This window comes from Elgaria multicarinata, chromosome 2 (assembly GCF_023053635.1).
Source record: "Elgaria multicarinata webbii isolate HBS135686 ecotype San Diego chromosome 2, rElgMul1.1.pri, whole genome shotgun sequence".
Lineage (NCBI taxonomy): Eukaryota > Metazoa > Chordata > Lepidosauria > Squamata > Anguidae > Elgaria > Elgaria multicarinata.
In genome coordinates this window covers 7,437,980-7,460,207 of record NC_086172.1, presented here as the reverse complement: position 1 = coordinate 7,460,207, position 22,228 = coordinate 7,437,980, and the positions used below count along the sequence as shown (strand labels likewise).

General features: G+C 41.5%; 1 protein-coding gene across 1 annotated transcript in view; it reads right to left on the bottom strand.

The window, feature by feature from the left end:
* Positions 1-22,228, bottom strand: part of COMMD1 (copper metabolism domain containing 1) — a 95,804-nt gene that overhangs the window by 53,743 nt on the left and 19,833 nt on the right. The window contains exon 2 of the mRNA XM_063115864.1: positions 20,936-21,217. Within this exon, the coding sequence (XP_062971934.1) occupies positions 20,936-21,217 (282 nt within the window). The remainder of the gene's footprint in view (positions 1-20,935; positions 21,218-22,228) is intronic.

The window sequence follows — 22,228 nt, the reverse complement described above, 5'->3', positions numbered from 1 at the left end:
TGCTAACCCTTTTGCAGCAAATGGTTAGTGAATGTGTTTGAACCACGGTTATGTAGCCACCATGGTTCGGAATGGTTCATATGTCACGCTAAGTCATGGTTAATACAACATGCTAAGCCATAATGTTTAGCTCAAAATGCTTAACTACCATGGCTTAGCATGTCGTCTGAACAGGGTCAGTGTAAAATAATACAGTAGAATGACAGGCATACCCAGCAGCTGTACAGGTTGCTATTGACTTCTATAACTCCAGCTTCACTTTTGACACTTTGCTTTAGAACTGTTAAGCATTTATTTCATTATTAACGTTTATATACTGCCTTATCTGCTAAAAAGCCATCAAGGTAGTGAGCAACCATTTTAAAAGATTTAAACAACATGTTTTAACAGGTTAAATGGAAAATATGTGTCTTCACACCTTTTCTAAAAGCCAAGGAAAAGGGGGCCAATTGTAGTTCTTCAGGAGTACATTCCATAGTTCAAGGCCAACACAGGAGAAAACCCTCTGCAGGTAATGGCGACCTCACAAGGGCCTCTCTTGCAGATCTGAATACCTGGGCAGGTCCACAGCAAGACAGGCAGGCCCTTAGATACCAAGGTCCTAAGATGGTTAGGGCTTTAAAGGTTGAAACCAACACCTTGGATTGTGCCTGGAAAGCAACCGGCAACCCTTGTGGGTCTTTCACTGGTTAGCAGCCTATCTACTGCATTTTATACCAAGTGAAGTTTTTGGACAGTTTTCAGGGGGAGCCCCATGCAGAGCGTATTGCAATAGTCTAAATACGGTATAACCAAGGCATGGATATCTCTTGCTAAGTTATCAGGAAGGGTTGCAGCCGGCACACCAAGTGCAAATTCTCCTTACACAGTCCTTGTCACCATTGTCACTTGAAGCTCCAAGAACAACGTACTATCAAGGAGCACCCCCAAGCGATGAACCTGGTTGTTCAGGGGGAGCACAGCCCTTCCAGAACAGGTTAAATCCTAATCCCCAAGTCATGCTTTCGACTGACCAACAACTTGTCTGGGTTTAATCTCAGCTCATTGACCCTCAGTCTTTGCCCCTCCTTTAGTGTAAGATGTATGTTCCGTGACATGAGGGTAAGGAGGAAACGGGGACAGTTGGGATTACTCTGTCCTCTGTTGCCTGCCTTAACTTGGAGGGTGTTTGTCTGCAACAGGGAACTTACATGATGCCCCACTTTCCTCCAACTTATGGAGGGCAATCAAGATGGAGAGGATGCACTCATCATCTCCACTTCTTCTTGTGCGAAGAAAGCAACACCTGAAAAGGGTTACAGAAATAGGCACAAAAAATAGATTGGTGCAATTGCTAGTTATTTTGCACTTCGTTTCTTTTAAAAATGTACTTTTAATGTGCTTTTATTCTATTTTATTTTGTCCACTGCTCCGAAATTCTGAATGGGGAGCAGTATATAAATACTGTAAATAAATAAAATCTTATATTTATTTATTTATTATTTATTTATTATTGCATTTATATCCTGCCTTTTTTCCTCCAAGGAACCCAAGGTGGTGTACATAATCCTCATCCTCCTCTCCATATTATTATTATTATTATTATTATTATTATTATTATTATTAATTTATTTATATAGCACCATCAATGTACATGGTGCTGTACAGAGTAAAACAGTAAATAGCAAGACTCTGCCGCATAGGCTTACAATCTAATAAAATCATAGTAAAACAATAAGGAGGGGAAGAGAATGCAAACAGGCACAGGGTAGGGTAAGCAGGCACAGGGTAGGGTAAAACTAACATTATTATTATTATTATTATTATTATTATTATTATTATTATTATTATTATTTATTTATTTATATAGCACCATCAATGTACATGGCGCTGTACAGATAACACAGTAAATGGCAGGACCCTGCCGCGTAGGCTTACAATCTAATAAAATCATAGTAAAACAATAAGGAGGGGAAGAGAATGCAAACAGGCACAGGGTAGGGTAAGCAGGCACAGGGTAGGGTAAAACTAACATTATTATTATTATTATTATTATTATTATTATTATTTATTTATATAGCACCATCAATGTACATGGTGCTGTACAGATAACACAGTAAATGGCAGGACCCTGCCGCGTAGGCTTACAATCTAATAAAATCATAGTAGAACAATAAGGAGGGGAAGAGAATGCAAACAGGCACAGGGTAGGGTAAGCAGGCACAGGGTAGGGTAAAACTAACATTATTATTATTATTATTATTATTATTATTATTATTATTATTTATTTATATAGCACCATCAATGTACATGGTGCTGTACAGATAACACAGTAAATGGCAGGACCCTGCCGCGTAGGCTTACAATCTAATAAAATCATAGTAGAACAATAAGGAGGGGAAGAGAATGCAAACAGGCACAGGGTAGAGTAAGCAGGCACAGGGTAGGGTAAAACTAACAGTATAAAGTCTGCGCAACATCAAGTTTTAAAAGCTTTAGGAAAAAGAAAAGTTTTTAGTTGAGCTTTAAAAGCTGCGATTGAACTTGTAGTTCTCAAATGTTCTGGAAGAGCGTTCCAGGCGTAAGGGGCAGCAGAAGAAAATGGACGGAGCCGAGCAAAGCCGAGCATTTTATCCTCACAACAACAACCCTGTGAAGTGGGTTGGGCTGAGAGTCTGTGACTGGCCCAAAGTCACCCAGTGGGTTTCCATGGCTGAGTGGGGACTAGAACCCGGATCTCCCGACTCCCAGCCTGACACTTTAGCCACTACACCACACTACATCCCATCCCATAGCAGGCAGCTGTACTCTCGTAGTTGACAAGCTCACTGGAAGAGCTGAGCTGGAGTGCGGAAAAATATATTTGTTCGTTTTCCCTTTATTTCATTTTTATACCACCCTGCAGCCAAGGCTCTCGGCGACTCCCAAAGAGGTTGTATTTCTGCATTTGGAGCTCATACGTGGTTTAACACTGCAAGATTACCCGCTCATACTTTTCAGAAGTGAACCCCTTGCCTGTGCTCTGTTGCTGTGATAAGGGAAGGCATTTATTGTTAGAGACAAAAGCAGTGATTGGATTTGTGTTTGGCCTCTTTCCAGAGTATCTGTCTGCAAAGCAGTTGGGCTGGCTGTATGGGGTTAGAACCTGAGCCAGTTGGCCTGAAACAAGAGAAACATAATCAGGAGACAAGGTAATGAGGAAGAACAGGCAACAGGAAGTTTTACAGGCTGTTTCTTTAGAGCAGTGAGAGGAGCCGGAGGAAGTTGTTGGGAACAGGAGAGAGAGAGAGAGAAGAGCCCTGGTTTCTGTGAAAGCTTCAGTTTTAGCTTTAGGAAGCTTTTGCCTTCATTTGGGAACTCACTATCTGTTATTCTAGACTGGATTTTCTAAGTAAATAAACTCTTCTTTGTGTGACTTCCATATGAGTTGAGTACACCAAATGCAGAAGACCAAACATATAACCCCAGCACAGCACATGTCCTTTTCTCCATAGCGTGTGATCAGAATGCACAGATCAGGGGTCCTATGAGAAACAACATATGGCAATATTTCTATTTCTTTTGTGCACGCGTTACAGGCTACATGGACCCGAACTACCTGCCGGTTGCCAGTTCTTATGCAAACAGTAAGAACAGTGTGTGTGTGTGTGTGTGTGTGTGTTCTACACTATTCACACTCATTACACCTCTTTGAAGATTCTGCCAGCTGTTCATGGGATAACTGCCATCAACCGTGTGTGGTTTTATTTCAGTGCCGCCTATTTTTTTTTCTCACCATAGGCAACAGTACTCATCACGGAAAACCCTGGGAGCTGCCTCATACTTTGCTCTGTCAATCTAGGGAACATGTTTCCATATAAACTATAGGATCAGGTAAATGTGGAGTAATACGTATATTGTACACAACCACTTCTTTTACCAAACTGCTTCCTTGTGAATTGAAATATAAAGAAATCCTTCTGTCATGACCTAGATTCAAATTAAAATTCAGGGCCGAGACTGATTTTCAGACTGATTTTATCAACATTTCATCACTGGATTCCAACCAAACTAATCAGGGGGAAAATATATATCTGAGAAAAGAATAAACAAAATCTTTTTAACTGTGTATGTCTGCAAGCTGGAAGAAAGTTTACAAATGCTGAATTCCTAATTTCTGTCCCTCTCTCACACATGGTATATTACATATATGGTTCACAAATCCTCAAGTTTTAAAATTTTTAAATATTTTTAATATAAAATGTTAAAATATATACTTTATAAAAACTTAAAACCAACAGGTAAACAAAGTAAAGGGTTGTGTTCAACTGGGCCCATATGCCAGTGGAGCGCTGGCAGAATGGATTGCTGGGCCACACTGCAGCCCTCTACATACACCCCAAATCTGCTCTGGAGGATTGGAAGAACCTTCAAAGCAGATTCAAGGATGCAGCAGCAGCAGGAGAAGAAGAAGTCCCACTGGACAAACTGAAGTCTGTTTGTGCAACCATGGATGTCTCCCCAAATCCCAATATACTAGGTGTTGGGTACAAAGTAGAAAATGAGTGGCTAAACTATGGAAAGAAATTAAAACAAATTTTCAAATTTTAGAAGTAGTTGACATAATACGGCACTCAAGGGTTGAAGGGCTTAGCTTTATAAGGATTTTCAATATATTTATGATCATACGTACAGAGATGCATTCAATGAAAAAGATTATCTACACTTAGAAAACTAGCTGTATGATGCATCTTACCTGTGTCTCTAATTTAAGATATTTGCTAATACCCACACAAACTACTCTAAGAAGTTGTGCGTGCATGTATGCACGCACGCGCACACACACACACACAAAGATGGACTCATAACCAAGCATTTTCATTAAGAAACAAAATTAGTAAAACAACAGGTTTTCCTTTCCCTGGATATGCCACCCAAAAACTTCAGCACAATCCTTATGAATGCTTTCAAATTAGAGTTAGGCAACTGATTCATCCAAACCTGGATGGATGCCATCTACCTCCTCCCCCTTTCTGCATTTCTTGCTCATGGGAGGCAGAAGACTGAATGAGTGAGAAAATCCTGCTTTTATGATGCTCTTGTCTCTCCCCCCACCCTAAATTTCTCGGAAAGACTGTGTGCTTTTTCCAGACTCAGATGATGGAATGCTCCTCCATCCCGAGATACAGTAAATCCCTCCACCTATAAAATAAGGATATCTGGACAGGACTAGGCTAGAATCCTTCTCCTTGATGTGCTAGTGTTATATATTTAAATTTAAGCAAATCTGCAGTTATGTTTCACTTCGTATCAGGTCATATTGAATATGCTGTTATGTTTTACCTAGTCGTTCTTTGTGGCTTTCTAAGAAAAAACAATACAGAATTTCCTTTTCCTGGAAATGCCACTCAAGAACTTCAGCTGAAACTTTATAAGTCCCATCAAATAGCGGCACAATTCTCAAAAGTTCCGCACAAACTTTAACAATGGAGGCAGCATACTTAGTTTTTTTTTAATTCTACAGATTTTTAGTTAAGAATCTCACATAGAAGAATTTATCCCCAAGGGAAGACCTAGACCTATTTAAGCACTCGAATTTCTCAATTAAAGAGCAATTATTTTCTCTCTTAGTGAATATATTTGTCAAGAAACTATATGTTTATTTGTGAAGAGCTATAAAGTGCTGCCATAAGTCTCCCCAAATCAAAACTATCTGTTATTTGCATGGGTAGAAAGGCTCTAGGTAAAAGAATGAAAAGCCACCTGGAGATGCAGCAAAGATAAGTTTATATGTCACTCAATTCACATTTAAGGAGATCTCCCACAGCTATCAAGTCCGTACATGCTTGGTTTCCTTGGGAATTATATCTATATTTACAAACCATTTTTCATCTTCAAGAGAGGTTGCTAAGTGATTACCTATTTAACATTCAAAAACAGTTGAATTTGTATCAGTAGAGCTTAACTTATAAATAAACTCAAAGAAACAACCTTCCCATATGTGAAGATGATACAGGATTTTGACATTCCTTTCCTTATTGACTAATATGAACTGTATTTTCTGCATGAATGTGCCAACTGTGGCGGTTTGGCACCCGTGCTGTCTTATGGACGCATGAAAACCGCTCTTTTGAATAATCTTGTCTTACACTGTACAGTTTTCAAAATCTGTATGAAAATTGACATTTAAAATACGTATCATCAAATATACACTTTGATTATTTATTTATTTCGCTGAGAACTGAACATTCAGGAAGTCGGAAGTCTGAAAGATGCAGATCAGGTCAGCTTGTATCAGAATTCCTCAAGCACGGCTAATTTGATTTGATTTAGTTTTGATTAATCCCTGACTAATATTATTTAACCTTTCAGAGCAGCCTTCCCCAACCTGGTGCCCTCCAGATGATTTGGACTTCGACTCCCCTTAGCCCCAGCCACTCAATGAGCTGGAATGCTGGGAGTTGTAGTGGAAACCATCTGGAGGGTGCCAGGTTGGGAAAGGCTGTTATAGAAGACCATCTACTTGGAAATTTAAAAGTGCTTGTGGTGATGTTATTAATAGCAGCTAAATGCATTTGGGTGCATTATTGGAAAAGCCCAATTATGCCAACAACTCTGGAATGACTAATAAAGAATTAGACATTTCAGGAGGAACAAGTCAGTGTGCACTATATAGACTTGGCAGATAAATGGAACTCCTTTGTAAAGTATTGGAACTTATGGACATGCAAGACTGCGGAGATACTTATATTGGCAATTCCATTATTATTGTAGCAGTGACTTTACGAATACTTTAAAAAAATTAAAATGAAGATGTCTCGGCTGTACATTGCATATCTCAGCTACCCAAGACCTCGCACATCTGCAGAAAGTTTAGATTCTTCTCAAGGCATGTACCAGATCAAAATGAAAACAGAGAATGCCCAACACTGTGGTCTCACCCTGAATAAGGTTTGGCAAAGGACAACGAGGGTGGAAAGTCTCTGTGGGAGTCACAGTGATTTCACTCTAGGAAGTGAGATGGTGGAGAGCCTTTGTACTGCACTGCACACAGAAGGCAACAAGGATATTTAGGAACACATAACAGGTTGAATGGATAAAGTGATTGACAAGTTGGGAGACTGCAAGATTGCAAGGGAACAAACGTTTATTTTTGGGTCGTTAAAATAGTTTCACCCAAGCCAGAGGTCTAGGCAGACACAGTAAGCTTCAGCTACATTGCGTCTATAATGCAATGTATATCTATCTTTCTTTAACGCACGTAATTTAGGAGAATTGAGGAATGATTTGGGCAAGAGTAAAAAGCGATGAATGGAAATTGAAAGAAGTTAGGGATAGGGGCAGTAGTGGAAAACAGAACAACTACTAATTAGACCTGATGAGATAGACTGGAAGGAAAACATGGTGACAGAATAAAGGAATGCAATTTGAGTATAAAGCCAGAAATTGGGACGGAAAAGTCTTTTAGCTGTGCATAGGGAGGATTTGCCTTCTCTTCTTGCTCTCCCTCGTAACCACTACATTGAGTTTTCTTTGGATGCATCTCATTTGACTTTTCCCCAACGGCTAAAGAACGTATAGAGTGTTCCTTGTTTATTTGCCTTGAATGCTCAAGTAAATTTACCAACCCACAATTTATACCTTTTCACTATCCTAAACAAAAGGGCTGTTTTGCAATCCCAGTTTTAAATTCCACATATGGGTGGGTAGGCCTGGTTTGTGGGAGCTATTTTTTAAACAACAAACAACAAACCCAGAGCACTACGACCCATCAGTTGGAGCCAGTAAAAAAAAAAGCCAGATAAGGAGGAGAAGAAACACTTTCTTCTAACTGACACACCACTGTTGGATGGTCTTACAGATTCTCTACCTCCAAGCAGGCTACTACAGATACAAATCAACTTGGCATAATCCAGACTTCAACTGTTCCACAAGCACAAGGAAAGAACAAAAAGTACAATCAGAGTAGATAACTCAAACAGCTAGTTATGTCCAGTCACAAATAAAACACATACACGCAGCACATTAATAAAGATTTCAGCATTTAGGAGACACCTGAAACCCATTTTGCAGATGGGAAAGACTGATGCTAGTGCAAAGACCAATCAGTGAATCCATGCCAGAGAACACAAAACACAGATAATGCAAAAGTCAGTGAACCAAGCAACTGACTATATATAAAGTCATATCTAGACAGAATTTAGTGTCGTCTGTTTATTTAAAACTAGCCTCTAATACTATTTCATTGATTTAGGGCGCAGTCGTATGGGTTGCGCCCTGGGTACTCCCAGGGCCGGTGCTACCATAGAGGCCACTCAGGCGGCCGCCTAGAGCGCCAAGCTAAGAGGGGCGCCGGGCGCAGCACAGCACTCAAGCGCGTTGGCTGTGAGCTGGGCAAGCCCGAGGATTCAGCTGGGCCTGGGCCAAAGCGAAGCCAGGGGCGCTGGGGTGGGGCGGCTCCATGTTCAGACTTCCGGAACACGCCCGGAAGAGAGAGAGAGAGAATGTATGGGTGCATGGGGTCTTTGAGAGAATGCATGTGTTCATGCGTGTGTTTGTTTGGAGTGAGTGATGCTGAGTGTGTGTGTGCGCGCGTGTGTGAGTTGGGGGGGATGATTTGGAGGCGATATTCCTATTCCAAGATTCTGCATAAAAGTAACTGAGCTGCATAAAAGCATCTTAAAAGAAGAGTTATTGGATATGAACATGATGTGTTTGTGGTGATGATCTGTCTTGCTTCATTACTTTATCTAAGGTCAGATATGTACCTGCCTAAGGTCATCCTCAGGGGTCCTTCTCTGCGAGCCCCTGCCAAAGAAAGGGAGGCAGGTGGCTACCAGGAGGAGGGCCTTCTCTGCTATGGCACCCCGGCTGTGGAATGAGCTCCCTAAGGAGGTCCGCTTGGCACCTACATTATATTCTTTTAGTTGCCCAGCATTTTAACAGTCTATAAATAAATTTGAACTTGGTGTTTTAAATTTGTAATTTTGCATTGCTGCTGTTTTTATCTGGTTGAGCTTTTATATTGTATTTTATATTATGGTTTTATACTGTTGTTTTATACTTTGAATGGTTTTAATTTTTGCGAACCACCCAGAGAGCTCCGGCTATTGGGCGGTATAGAAATGTAATAAATAAATAAATAAATATGCCAGGATACTATGGCCTGCTGCAAAACATGACAGAAAAACAACCACCCATCTTGCTTGGAACCTTTTGAGACATTAGCATTTGCGGAACAGTACAGCCTGTTCAATTCAAATGCTGCGTTCTACTTGCAGGCTGAGTGGATGTTTTGATTTTTCATTCTCTTAAAGTGATTCCTCTAGAGTCAGCTTGTCAGCAATATTAAATCTCAAGAAATGACCATTCACTTCCGACCTCTTACTCTGTAGAAGTGGCTTACACAGAATAAAGCAATCACAAGTGGGTTTTAAAGTACATTGGCTGTGTCACAGAAAAAATGAACCCCTGGCAAAAATGCTGGATCTTTCCAGCGGTGAAGCAAAATAATTTTTTAAAATTAGAAAATGATGCCAGGCCGGGATATGTTGACCCTACTGACCAATTTTGACATAGGTCACTCCACGCCTTCATTTATGTCCTTAACAAATGCAAAAACAATAAAAGATTTTGTCACTGCTTAAATACTAATTAATTTATTCTGGCGTAAGCTTTTGTGGACTAAAGGCAACTGCATCAGATGCATGAAGAGTTTCAGGTATATACAGTACATATAATAAGTGGAGGGCTGGAGGGAGAGCTTTATTTATTTATTATTTATTTATTTATTATTTAGAATATTTATATACTGCTCCCCATTGAAAAATTTCAGAGCGGTGTACAAGGTAAAATGAAAATAAAATCAGAATAAAACAGTTAAAACAAAATTTAAAAGAAGCAATAACAGTAATCCAAGGCTTCATGTTAAAGAAAGGCTTCTTGGAATAAAGATGTTTTCAGGAGGCGCCGAAAGGAGTACAAGGTTGGCGCCTGCCTGACCTCCAGAGGCAGGGAATTCCACAGGAGGGGGGCCACCACGCTGAAGGCTCTTCCCCTGGTGGATTCCAATCGGAGGATGGATCTAGGTGGAACCACCAGGAGCAGGCCCTCGGATGACCTCAGTGACCGGGCAGGTTGGTAAGGGAGAAGGCGCTCTCTCAGGTATCCTGGTCCTAAGTTGTTTAAGGCTTTGTACACAAGTACAAGAACCTTAAACCTGGCCCTGTAGCGAATAGACAGCCAGTGCAGTTCCCTCAGCAGAGGAGTTACATGCTGGAAAGGGGCAGCTCCAGACAACAGCCGAGCTGCAGCATTCTGCACTAGCTCCAGCTTCCGGAGCAGCTTCAAGGGCAGCCCCACATAGAGCGCATTGCAGTAACCCAATCTTGAGGTTACCAATGCCTGTACCACCGTAGTCAAGCTATCCCTGTCCAGGAGAGGCCGTAGTTGGCGAACCAACCGAAGATGGTAAAAGGCACTCCCAACCGTGGCGGCTACTTGAGCCTCCAACGACAGAAATGGGTCTAAGAGTACCCCCAAACTAGGAACCTGTTCTTTCAGAGGTGAAAAACCACGCGGCACAGAGCACACAGCCTTATCAAATGACCGGAACCTACTAAGTTCTTTTGGAAGGAGGGTGGCAGCGAGGGGGTAGGGAAAGGATGGGACATATTGGAGGGTGCAGAGGACAGAGATGAAGAGAAATGCGAGGCAGGATGTAGAGAAGAAGATGGCTGGTTGAGGAATTAAGCAATACAGAAGGGTCACCGGGAAGCAGAAAGAAAGAGTGCTGATGTAAGAGGTGACCACAGACATGCACCTAGCCCTAATATTTCCAAATGTTTTGAAACTGAAATCCCATACCCACTTACCTGGGAGCAAGCGCCAATGAACAGTGCATAAGGTTGCACTGTGAGACTCCTAAAAACATTATGGAATACTACATGACATCCCAAGGTTGTCTAGCATAAGGACCAAACTTGGGGCTGAACTAGACATGCGGGAGCAGTACTGTCCTTAAAATCCCTCTGTCATATATAAAGCAGGGGGTGCATGTGTCCCCCAGCTACAGCTTATTTACCTAGTCTGTGTAATTGTCCCCACATCCATCATTTCTCTCTCTTTCAGGTAGGCGCAGATACTGCAAGTGAACCCAGTAAGAGGAAGCAGTTAAGGAAGGGGCAGCTGAGAGGCAAGTGGCAATGGAACATATCAAAGGTGATCTTGCTTACAACTTACATCATGAATATATATTTTTTTCCTTTTTTGCACAGTGTTTGAGAAAACTGTATGGCGAGAAAGTAGAGAAAAATAGCCACTGACAGAGAGTACACTGTGTGTAAACAATGTTCAGTATAATAAATCAGTTTTATTCTGCTTCTCCTTGAGCTGTGTGAGCCTTGCGCTTTTATTATTTTTTTATTTCGTTTTGGCTGTTCAGTTTACTTTATCCAGTTACATAACTGTTCCCTCTAATACAGATATTTCCAAGGTGAACAAAGCTCAAGCGATTACATTTATCCTGGTCACTAGGGCGACTGGTTTCTAATAATGTTTATTTGGGAGATTGCATACTTTGAATAAATTGCTGTGGTTGTGCCTATCGTTTGATTAGGCTGTAAATGATTTTTTTTAATGAAAGTAAGATCCCTATAAAGTTAGAGAGACATGGATAAGGTTGGATAAAAGTTGCAGGAATCAGGAAAAGTCTAAGATTCTTTCTTTTTTTAAGGCAGTGTTGGATTTTATTGAATGTTTGTATTTTTGTTGTATTATTGATTTTATTGAACTTTACAATGCCTAGAGAATTTGTTTTATGAGGCATTTAATATATGAAATGAAACTAATAAGTGAACATACATATTTGTGTGCAAAACCTTTCCACAACTACTATAAAGGACGTTTTAATTATCGTGTTTTTGTTGTATTATTGATTTTTAGTGAATGGTACAATGCCTAGATAATTTATTTTATAAACCATTTAAACAGTGTGATAAAATAATTAAATGCTCATATATTTGTGTGCAAAGTCCACAACTACTGTAAAGGACGTTACTGGTTAATACCCACCCTATCCCAGCCTTTGCTTGCTTAGCTAAGTTTTTATTTTATTTTATTTAAGACTATTAAATAATAGTCTTTTATTTTAAGATGAACTCTTTTATTTAAGAACTCTTTTATTTAAGACTATTTCTCATGACACCCTTTCTGCCTAGGTGCACACACAAAAAAATGTATACTCCCATGTACTCCATCTTGTGTAAAAGCTGCATGTACATTTTACTGTATGTTGTAGTTACTAAATGTGCAACTCAACACCCACCCACCCTCACTGTTGCAGAATAGGCATTTGATTCACAGGCTTAGTTCACACAATATAACAAACCACCCTGCGAAATGAATCATGCAGTGTGGGTTGTTGTCCAAACAAACCATAGTGAGCCTGACAGACAATTTGGCTCACCAAGGGTCCTTTCCCCGCCTTCCTCCTGAGTCCTCCAGATAGCTAAACCTGGTATCCCAGGGGTCTTGTTGGCAGAACCTGTCTTGCTTGCCTTCCCCAACCTGGTAGCCTCCAGATTTAAAAAGCCCCAAAACTCAAATTTTATTTTCCCCAAACTGGGCCAAAGTTATTTCTCCCCTTTTTCTAGCCCTGGGGAATGTGTGCAAATGTCTCCCCTTTTTAATTTTTTTAAATTAGGCTTTCAGAGTTGTGCAAGTACACAGCTCCAGTTTTCAAAAATCTACAGGCTTGCCTTGCCTGGAGCCTTGTATGTCTGAGTCTTGTGAGGGCAGCCTATGACACTTGACAAATGGTGAAATGGCGTGTAGATCAGGCCCTTTGCAAAGTTATGCCCAGGTTTCAAAGGGATGCCGTGAAACTTGGGTTGCCCTGCTTTGAATTCCCACTTGGTCGAGTCCCCAACAACTATTTCTCAAAGAAAAGCGCACACCTCTTTTCTCGTTCCCAATCGCAGTTTGCCCTTCCCCTTGTCACCCACAATGGGTTGCCATGGCATGCCAACTTTAAGATAATCTCTGAGTAAGAAAAATGTCATATGGGAAGCTGACAAAGGGCTAATCTACACCAAAGCAGGATATTGCACTATGAAAGCGGCATGTAAAAAGCAGGAGCCACACTACTGCTTTATAGCGGTATTGAAGTGCACTGACAACTGTTGGGGCCAATTGACATATTCCATATACCGCTTTCATACCGCTTTCATAGTGCTATATCCTACTTGATGTAGATGTGTCATGGGCCCCAACACTTGTCAGTGCACTTCAGTACCACTATAAACCAGTAATGTAGATCCTGCAATGCACTTCAATACCACTATAAAGCAGTAGTGTGGCTCCTACCTTTTATATACTGCTTTCATACCACTTTCATAGTGGAATATCCTGCTGGTGTAGATGAGCCCAAAGAGTCTGTAAGCTGTAGTAACTGTTGGGTTCTCATGTAGAATAATCCAGTTTCAGATCTCCACTAATTTATTTATTTATTAATTACATTTTTATACCGCCCAATAGCCGAAGCTCTCTGGGCGGTTCACTTGGTTCTGAAGTTCACTGAGCAGCTTATGTACCTCACAGGGTTGCTGCAACTAGTGCTGTTCTGAGTTCCTTGAAGTAAGAGTTGGGTACAATTAAGCATTCAGCCAACGTTCTTTGGGTCCTTTTCACAGCTTTTGAGTTTTTCTCAGTACATATAATACTAGTGTAGCTACATGAACATTAAACAGAAGGCATGGCATGAAACGGCAAGCACCCATCAGCCTCAACAAGTTAAACCATTTCCTATTTTATCTGTTTCTGAAAGCATTAAGTCACTTAAATTACCTTCTTAAATCATTCTATTTTTATATTCGTCCCAAGCAACTAAAATGCAGACCCCTGATCTTGTCAAAACTGTTTATGTCATCATGGGAATTTTTCTCAAGACATTTATTTCAAATAGTTTATTGCACAAATAGTTCAAGTGGCCTGAATAGTTCTTCCCCCAGCATTTATAATGTACTGGCAGTAACTGCTATTGCCATATACTAATCGTTTCCACACTGTGTTCCCAGGAAACTTGATATTCCTTGAGATAACTAATAATGAAGGTGGAAGAGATGTCGACAGAGGGGAAGGCAGGCATCTATAAACCATCTCCCTTTTGGTCTGCCTGCATTATCTGCAGTCCTTCTGGTCTGAAGGTGGCACTAAAGAATGTCAAGTTGGTTAATAGGAAGGCATTGATTATTGATGGTCTTATCCAAAAGAATATGCCAACCTGGTTTGCAAGAGTGACATCTCACAGGACAAAAAGGTAGGTGTAAATCTCTCCCATATGTATCCACTAGGGTATTGGGAGCAGCACCAGGCATGAGTAGAGGGCCAGGGGATGGAGCAACTGTGATCTCTTAAGGATTACATGTGCCTGATCAGATATCCTGTTCAGCAGTTGATCACGCTACTGATGGATGCTTGTGAGGACTATGTGTTCAGAACATGTCACTTCAATTTTATATCAGCTGCATCGACTGCCTATTCACTTCCAAGCCTGAAGCAAAGTGCTGGGTCTGACCTTTAAAGTCTTAATTATTTGAGGCAAGGTTACTTGATGGTCTCTGCCTGGGTCTTGAGATCAGTTATGGAAGACAGAGCTGCTAGTGGTTACAATCAGGCTGTTGGGAACGCGAGACAATGTTGGCAGCTCACCATTAATGGAACTCCCTCCCTAGGGAGATACATTTGGTCGCCTCTTTGTCTGAAACATTTCTGTTTTTCGGCTGGGGTTGATTGTTTTAGTAGATGACAATTAAACAAAGTTTATTTACTTGCGTTTCCTCCATCAAACCATTTCGTAAATTTTGCTTGAACAGAGAACAACCTTAACCTACAACCGTGCTCTGTTTTGTGGAAGTATCTGTTGTACAGATGGAATGGTTTGCCTTTGAAAGACGCTCTGCAGAAATTCTGCAGGAATAGCTTTTCCTAGCGCAGTTTAGGGATAGAAGGTTTCACCTGTTGAATTTCTGCTGTTGTGCAGCTGTTAAATGCACACCAGGTTATATCGGATGGGCCTTGAAAAAACGTTCAGGCCGTTCAAATAAGTGACCTAGTGGACGCAATGCAGGGTAGCGGGTCAAGCAGGGATCTACAGGAGTCCTGGACGTGCGATATTCAATTCAAGGAGGGGGGAGCAGGAAGCGTTGAGAGGAAATAGGAAAAATGAGAGAAGGAAAGAAATGAGACGGCCCGGTTTCATTTATAGACAGGATGTCTTCTACCCTGCATGAAACCTGGAAGAACAAACTACCTTGTACGTTCACCTCTCAGTCCTTTTGCATTCATAGAATCATAGAATAGCAGAGTTGGAAGGGGCCTACAAGGCCATCGAGTCCAACCCCCTGCTCAATGCAGGAATCCACCCTAAAGCATCCCTGACAGACGGTTGTCCAGCTGCCTCTTGAATGCCTCTAGTGTGAGAGAGCCCACAACCTCACCAGGCAACTGCTTCCATTGTCGTACTGCTCTAACAGACAGGACGTTTTTTCTGATGTCCAGCTGGAATCTGGCTTCCTTTAACTTGAGCCTGTTATTCCGTGTCCTGCACTCTGGGAGGATCGAGAAGAGATCCTGGCCCTCCTCTGTGTGACAACCTTTTAAGTATTTGAAGAGTGCTATCATGTCTCCCCTCAATCTTCTCTTCTCCAGGCTAAACATGCCCAGTTCTTTCCATCTTTCCTCATAGGGCTTTGTTTCCAGACCCCTGATCATCCTGGTTGCCCTCCTCTGAACACGCTCCAGCTTGTCTGCGTCCTTCTTGAATTGTGGAGCCCAGAACTGGATGCAATACTCTAGATGAGGCCTAACCAGGGCTGAATAGAGAGGAACCAGTACCTCACGTGATTTGGAAGATATACTTCTATTAATGCAGCCCAAAATAGCATTGGCCTTTCTTGCAGCCATATCGCACTGTTGGCTCATATTCAGCTTGCAATCTACAACAATTCCAAGATCCTTCTCATTTGTAGTATTGCTGAGCCAAGTATCCCCCATCTTGTAACTGTGCCTTTGCTTTCTATTTCCAAGGTGTAGAACTTGGCATTTATCCTTATTAAATTTCATCCTGTTGTTTTCAGCCCAGCACTCCAGCCTATCAAGATCACTTTGAAGTTTGTTTCTGTCTTCCAAGGTATTAGCTATCCCACCCAATTTTGTGTCATCTGCAAATTTGATAAGCGTTCCCTGCACCTCCTCGTCCAAATCATTAATAAAAATGTTGAAGAGCACTGGGCCCAGGACTGAGCCCTGCGGCACCCCACTCATTGCCCCTCCCCAGTTTGAGAAGGTTCCATTGATAAGTACTCTTTTAGTCCGATTCTGTAACCAACTGTGAATCCACCTAATAGTTGTTCCAATTCAGGGTTCCATTCAGACCCTGAATTGCCATGGAGGATTCCAGAACATGCTAGAAGGTAGGATACCGTGGCAGTCAGCTGAAGGGCGGAATTTTGTACTATAATTACAAGATTACAGTACACAACATCCTCAGTGGCAGAGCACCTACTTTCTCATGTTCAAGTCATGATATTTCTAGGTAAAGGATCAGGTAGCAGGTGATGGGGAAAACCTGTGCCTGCGATCCCTAAGATCTGCTACCAGTCAGAGAAGACAACAGTAGGCTAGATGGATCGGTGGTTCATCTCAGTATAAGACGGCCTCGCATTTTCAATCTCAGTCTGGAATTTTATTACTGTAGCAGCAACAGAGACTTTTCCCCACTACCCTTGCTGCCTCGGCCTCTCCTCACATTTTTCTCTTTCCACAAGCATTATGTAAACAAGAAGTCCACAATAAAATAGTTTGGACCCTTTAGGGATGAACCCCTGACACTTTCTACCTGGATCTGGCAGCACCTAGAGGAAGCCATCTTGACTGGTTAGGAATGGGGACGGATGCACCAAGGAGCTTATCAAAAGTGGGCTGTGTGCCGCTTCTCCATAAATTATGTTGCACATTCTACTCGAGTCTTGGGCTCCAGTCAGTAGCCAAGCTAAGGAGCATACTGGGGAAACACTCTGTCAGGGACCTCTGGCAGCTTGGTATGGGGAGAGGGCATGGCCATTTTCTGGATAAGCATACAACTAAACGAAATAATCAAAATACTCTTATCAATTCCAAAATTTAATACACCAGCATCATTTTTTCCATCTTAACCACAATTTTTGTGAACTACCCAGAGGGCTTCGGCTATTGGGCAATATAGAAATGCAATAATTGGCAAAAGGCGATCTGAAGTAAAACAGTTTTCACCCACCTCCTTAATACCATTCCCCTTGACAAATAAGGATTTTTAAAAAATGTTATCTTTGATTCTGCAAAACGGAAATTTTCCTTGTTGGGTTCTCAACTATGCAATCATCTATTACGTTGTACACTTTCATCCTTCTCAGCGCAACCTGGAGGGGGGGGAAATCAGTTAATTTTGTGAGATGCAGATTCATTAAAGCCACATTCACAGTGTTAGGATTGCAGGTTTGAGAATTATTTTACATGTGACGGGAACAACAAAGTGAAGGAGAGGAAGTAGGGAAAGAAAATATTTTCCTACAAAAATGGTGCAAGGAGGGAGTATAAGAAGAGACTGTCCCTTCCTAGATGCATCACAGCCTACCTGTGACTTTCATCTTCAACTCCTGTAACCGATTCAGAATTTTCTATCTGAGATACGTTTCCACTACTTCTAATCCACTACTATTTTTAAATGTTTTGGAGACTCTATGCAGAAAGAAAATCAAGCTCAGGCAAGTAAGGCCACTGCATGAGGGCCAGGCAAAAAGAAAAGAAGAAAACAAGAAAAAAGATACGTTTCCTCAACACTTTATAGACTGAAATGAACCAAGCTGCATGGCTTAGCCTGGAAAGAGGGAACAGCAGATCAGAATTTGATTGAAGAAAAGTGGGTTTCTGCAGAACTGCTTGTGTACAAGACAGGATGAGGCTGCTTCTGAAGCAGAGCTTGGTAAGTTCTGAGAACAGGATGGGGTTTTTTTTGCACTGCTTTTAGTAGCGTATGGAAATAACCTCTTATTATGAACATCAGTCGTCCTATCATAACACGAAGAAGAGACTCTCATAATCCTTAAAAGATTTCAGGTAATTTAGACCTTCAATTTCCTCTCTAAACAAATACACATGAAATAAAACCTTTTGAAATGTTTTTTTTTTAATGTAAAACCTCTATAGTTGTTGCTACCAGTAATTGGTTGGTTTATTTACTCGCCACATTTGTATACACCACCTTGCTGCCAAAACATGGAAAGTGGGTGCATTAAAGCCCTGATTCTGAAGGATCTTGGAATAGTACATCACAAGTTAAATCTGAGCCAACAGTGGACCCATTCAGAAGACACCTTAAACCATGGCTTTAACGATGGTGGTTAAGCCAGAAAGCCAGGCCGTGTTCAGAACACACCTTATACCACGGCTTTAACCACGGTGAATAAGGCTTTTTGCTTTATTCACCATGGTTAAAGCCATGGTTTAAGGTCTCTTCTGAATGGAGCCAGTGTGATGTGGCTGCAGAAAAAGCAAATGCTATTTTGGGATGCATTAAGAGAAGTATAGCTTCTAAATCTTGTGAAGTACTGGTTCCCCTCTATTTGGCACTGGTTCGGCCTCACGTTGAGTCCAGTTCTGGGCACCACACTTCAAGAAGGATGCAGACAAGCTGGAGCGTGTTCAGAGGAGGGCAACCAGGATGATCAGGGGTCTGGAAACAAAGCCCTATGAAGAAAAGACTGAAAGAACTGGGCATGTTTAGCCTGGAGAAGAGAAGATTGAGGAGAGACATGAGAGCACTCTTCAAATACTTGAAAGGTTGTTACACAGAGGAGGGCTAGGATCTCTTCTCAATCATCTCGGAGTGCAGGACACGGAATAATGGGCTCAAGTTACAGGAGGCCGGATTCTAGCTGGACATCAGGAAAAACGTCCTGTTAGAGCAGCGCAACAATGGAACCAACTACCTAGGGAGGTTGTGGGCTCTCCCACACTAGAAGCCTTCAAGAGGCAGCTGGACAGCCCTCTGTCAGGTATGCTTAAAGGTGGATTCCTGCATGGAGCAGGGGGGTTGGAATTGATGGCCTTACAGTCCCCTTCCAACTCTACTATTCTATGAAACCAAAAATAAATTGTTATTGAAGGCTTTAGGGGTGATAACAGGAAGTGATCCCGTCCTTAAGCTTGAATGCAACTCAAGGCAAGAAACACAAGACACTGTAATGTTGTTAATCAGATGGAGAAAACAACATTTTACCACTTGAGGGTAGGACAGTCATTTGATATGCTTGGGGGATATTGCTTGTCTCCATGGTGCATCCATGGGGGATGGGTACGCAGGGGGTGATTCCATCCCCCGTGTTGTTTAATATCTACAAGAAATCACTGTGTAGGCTCATCCCAAATTTTGGATGACATTGTCATTAGCATGCTGATGACATGCAACTCAACTTCTCCATTTCATCTCAGGCGGGTATGGCAGTGGATGTGCTGAACTGGTGTTTAACCTCAGTAATGGACCGGATGACAGATAACAATAGACGGAGGCTCTGCTAGTGAGTGGCTCCTCTGTCTGGATGGGGGAATAGCAACCAGCTCTGGATGGAGTCATGCTTGCCCCGAAGGAGCAGGTGCACAGCTTGAGGGTACTCCTGGATCTTGTTATTCAAAGCTCAGGTGGCCTCCGTGGCGTAGAGTACCTTTTACCAGTTTCAGTTGGTAGCCCAGATCCAACCCTATCTGGATGGGGATAGCATCAATGGTTTATGCTCTGACAATCTCCAAGCTAGATTACTGCAATGCACTGTACGTTGGGGATGCCTTTGAAGAGGGTTCGGAAACAGCAGCTTGTGGAGAATTTGGTGGCCAGGTTGTTGTTTGGGGACTAGGCAACGTGAACATATAAGCCCAGTTCTGGCTCACATTCACTATTTGCCCATTTGTTTCCAGGCCAAATTCAAAGCGTTGCTCTTAACGTATAAAGCTCTACGTGGCTCAGAACCCCAATACCTCAAGGACCGCCTCTCCCTGTATGAACCTACCTGGTCTCAGGTGTATCTGTATGGGAACAGACCCATGTTTATGGAATGCTCTCCCCAAGGAAGCTTGTCTGTCTCCAACACTGTCATCTTTTTAACACCAGACAAAGACGTATTTATTTTCCCAAACATTTGGACATTAGTAATGACCCAATTGTTGTGGGTTGCTTTTGCGATGTTTTAGGCTGTGAGCAGGGGGACATTTTGTATGGAAGAACACTTTTCATACTGTTCTTAGATTTTGTTTTCTTGGTATTTATCCTTATTTGCATTATTATGCTGACTATGATTTTTATTGATTTTAGGGTTTTCTTTTCTTCTTCCTGTTATATTAATCACGGATTTCTATATTATGTGTGTAAGTCAGTGTTAGATTATTTTTGTGGTGAGGTGACACATAAATTCAATCATTTTTATGTAACAAGGGGGAATAAATAGTGGGTGATTTTTGCTTGGCTCTTCATATTTGCCCTGTAAGACTGGCTGGATCATGCAGTGCTTAACTTTTGTATAACCATTGGGTCAGTGTGATTGTGATTTTATGGAAAGATTACAACCTGATTGCAACAGACAAGGCTTCCTCAACCTTCGGCCTCTAGATGTGGTTGAATTACAACTCCCATCATCCCCAGCCAGCATGGCAAATTGCTAGGGATGATGGGCATTATAGTCCAACATCTGAGCATCAATAGTTGGGAAAGGCTGTAATAGACAGTGATTTTTGTACATCTACTGCTTGACAGAGTGATCCATCACTGTGCACTTTCTTTGTGTTTTCCTTTCAACCGTATTTACTAGGTTGTGCTCTTGCTAACATGTTATACGAGTCCTATCTTGAAGTAACATTTTGACATTGATAAAACAAGATAAAAATTGCTTACCTGTCCATTTTTCCCAAGTTCCATTTCAACTATTGCAACAGGGCTGTTTAACTGGCTGATGTGTCTTGACTCTGACTGTAAATCCACTCTCCAGCTTATGTTCTTCAAGCTATTTTCCCACTTGCTTTGATTTATCAGGCTCTCTCGAATTTTCACTCTGTGATTCTTCCAAAATTTTGCAATAACTGCAGCTTGATCACTTGTGATGCCTCCTGGTTTCTTTGTTTGTGCAGTTAAAAAGGCCTCTAGCTGATTCGAATCCATGTCGGCAGAAGCTATTGACTGAAACAAAGCGAGAATTGTATATAGCCTGCATCAAAATACTCTGTGATAATTGAAATACGCTATACAATTTTCTAATATCACACACTACATTAGACACCATCATACTTCTTTCTTGCACCAGAAGGAAGCCTGGAGTATATTCTCAAAGTGCAGTGCAGAGGTGTATAGTCAAGAACGTGCAAACAATGAGCAGGGAAGGCATAAACCCTTTCTTGACAAAATACACAGTACTTAACACAGGATAAATAGCTATGTGAGCGACATGCCACAGCACTTACTGTAATGATTAGTGGAGCTGGGGCCAATATAACAATATTCTGAAAAGTTCTCTTTCTTCCTCCCCACAAGTAAATTACAGCCCAACCTTCACTTTCCTTTAATTTAACTGCTTCTTACGAAGGACAACAGTGAATACTTCCATCTAGGTGAAACCCAAAGACTTTAAGTTAACTGATACTTATGGTTCATTGTTTCATTGGAAATGTCTCAGAGCAGCTTTTAACCTGACCTCTGGGAGCTAAGTTGACAGGAGTCGGGAAGCATCTGGTTTGGGGCAAATCATTTGGAGAAGTACACAATGTAGAGTGTATATATACCAGTGCTATATGGTATATAGCATATGGGGAGCTTAGAGTTCTTGTTGTAAAAGAGAGCGTAGATATAGCGGGCATAACAGGAACCTGGTGGAATGGAGAAAGCCAGTGGGATATGGTTGTCTCAACATATACTCTGCATAGAAAGGATGGGGTTGGGAGATAGCTCTGTATTCCAGAGAGGCAGGGCCGGTGCCAGACTATTTTGCGCCCTAGGCAAGGTGAGCTACTTTTATTTATTTATTTATTACGTTTCTATACCGCCCAATAGCCGGAGCTCTCTGGGCGGTTCACAAAAATTAAAAACATTCAAAGTATAAAACAACAGTATAAAACCATACTATAAAATACAATATAAAAGTTCAACCAGCTAAAAACAGCACCAATGCAAAATTACAAATTTAAAACACCAAGT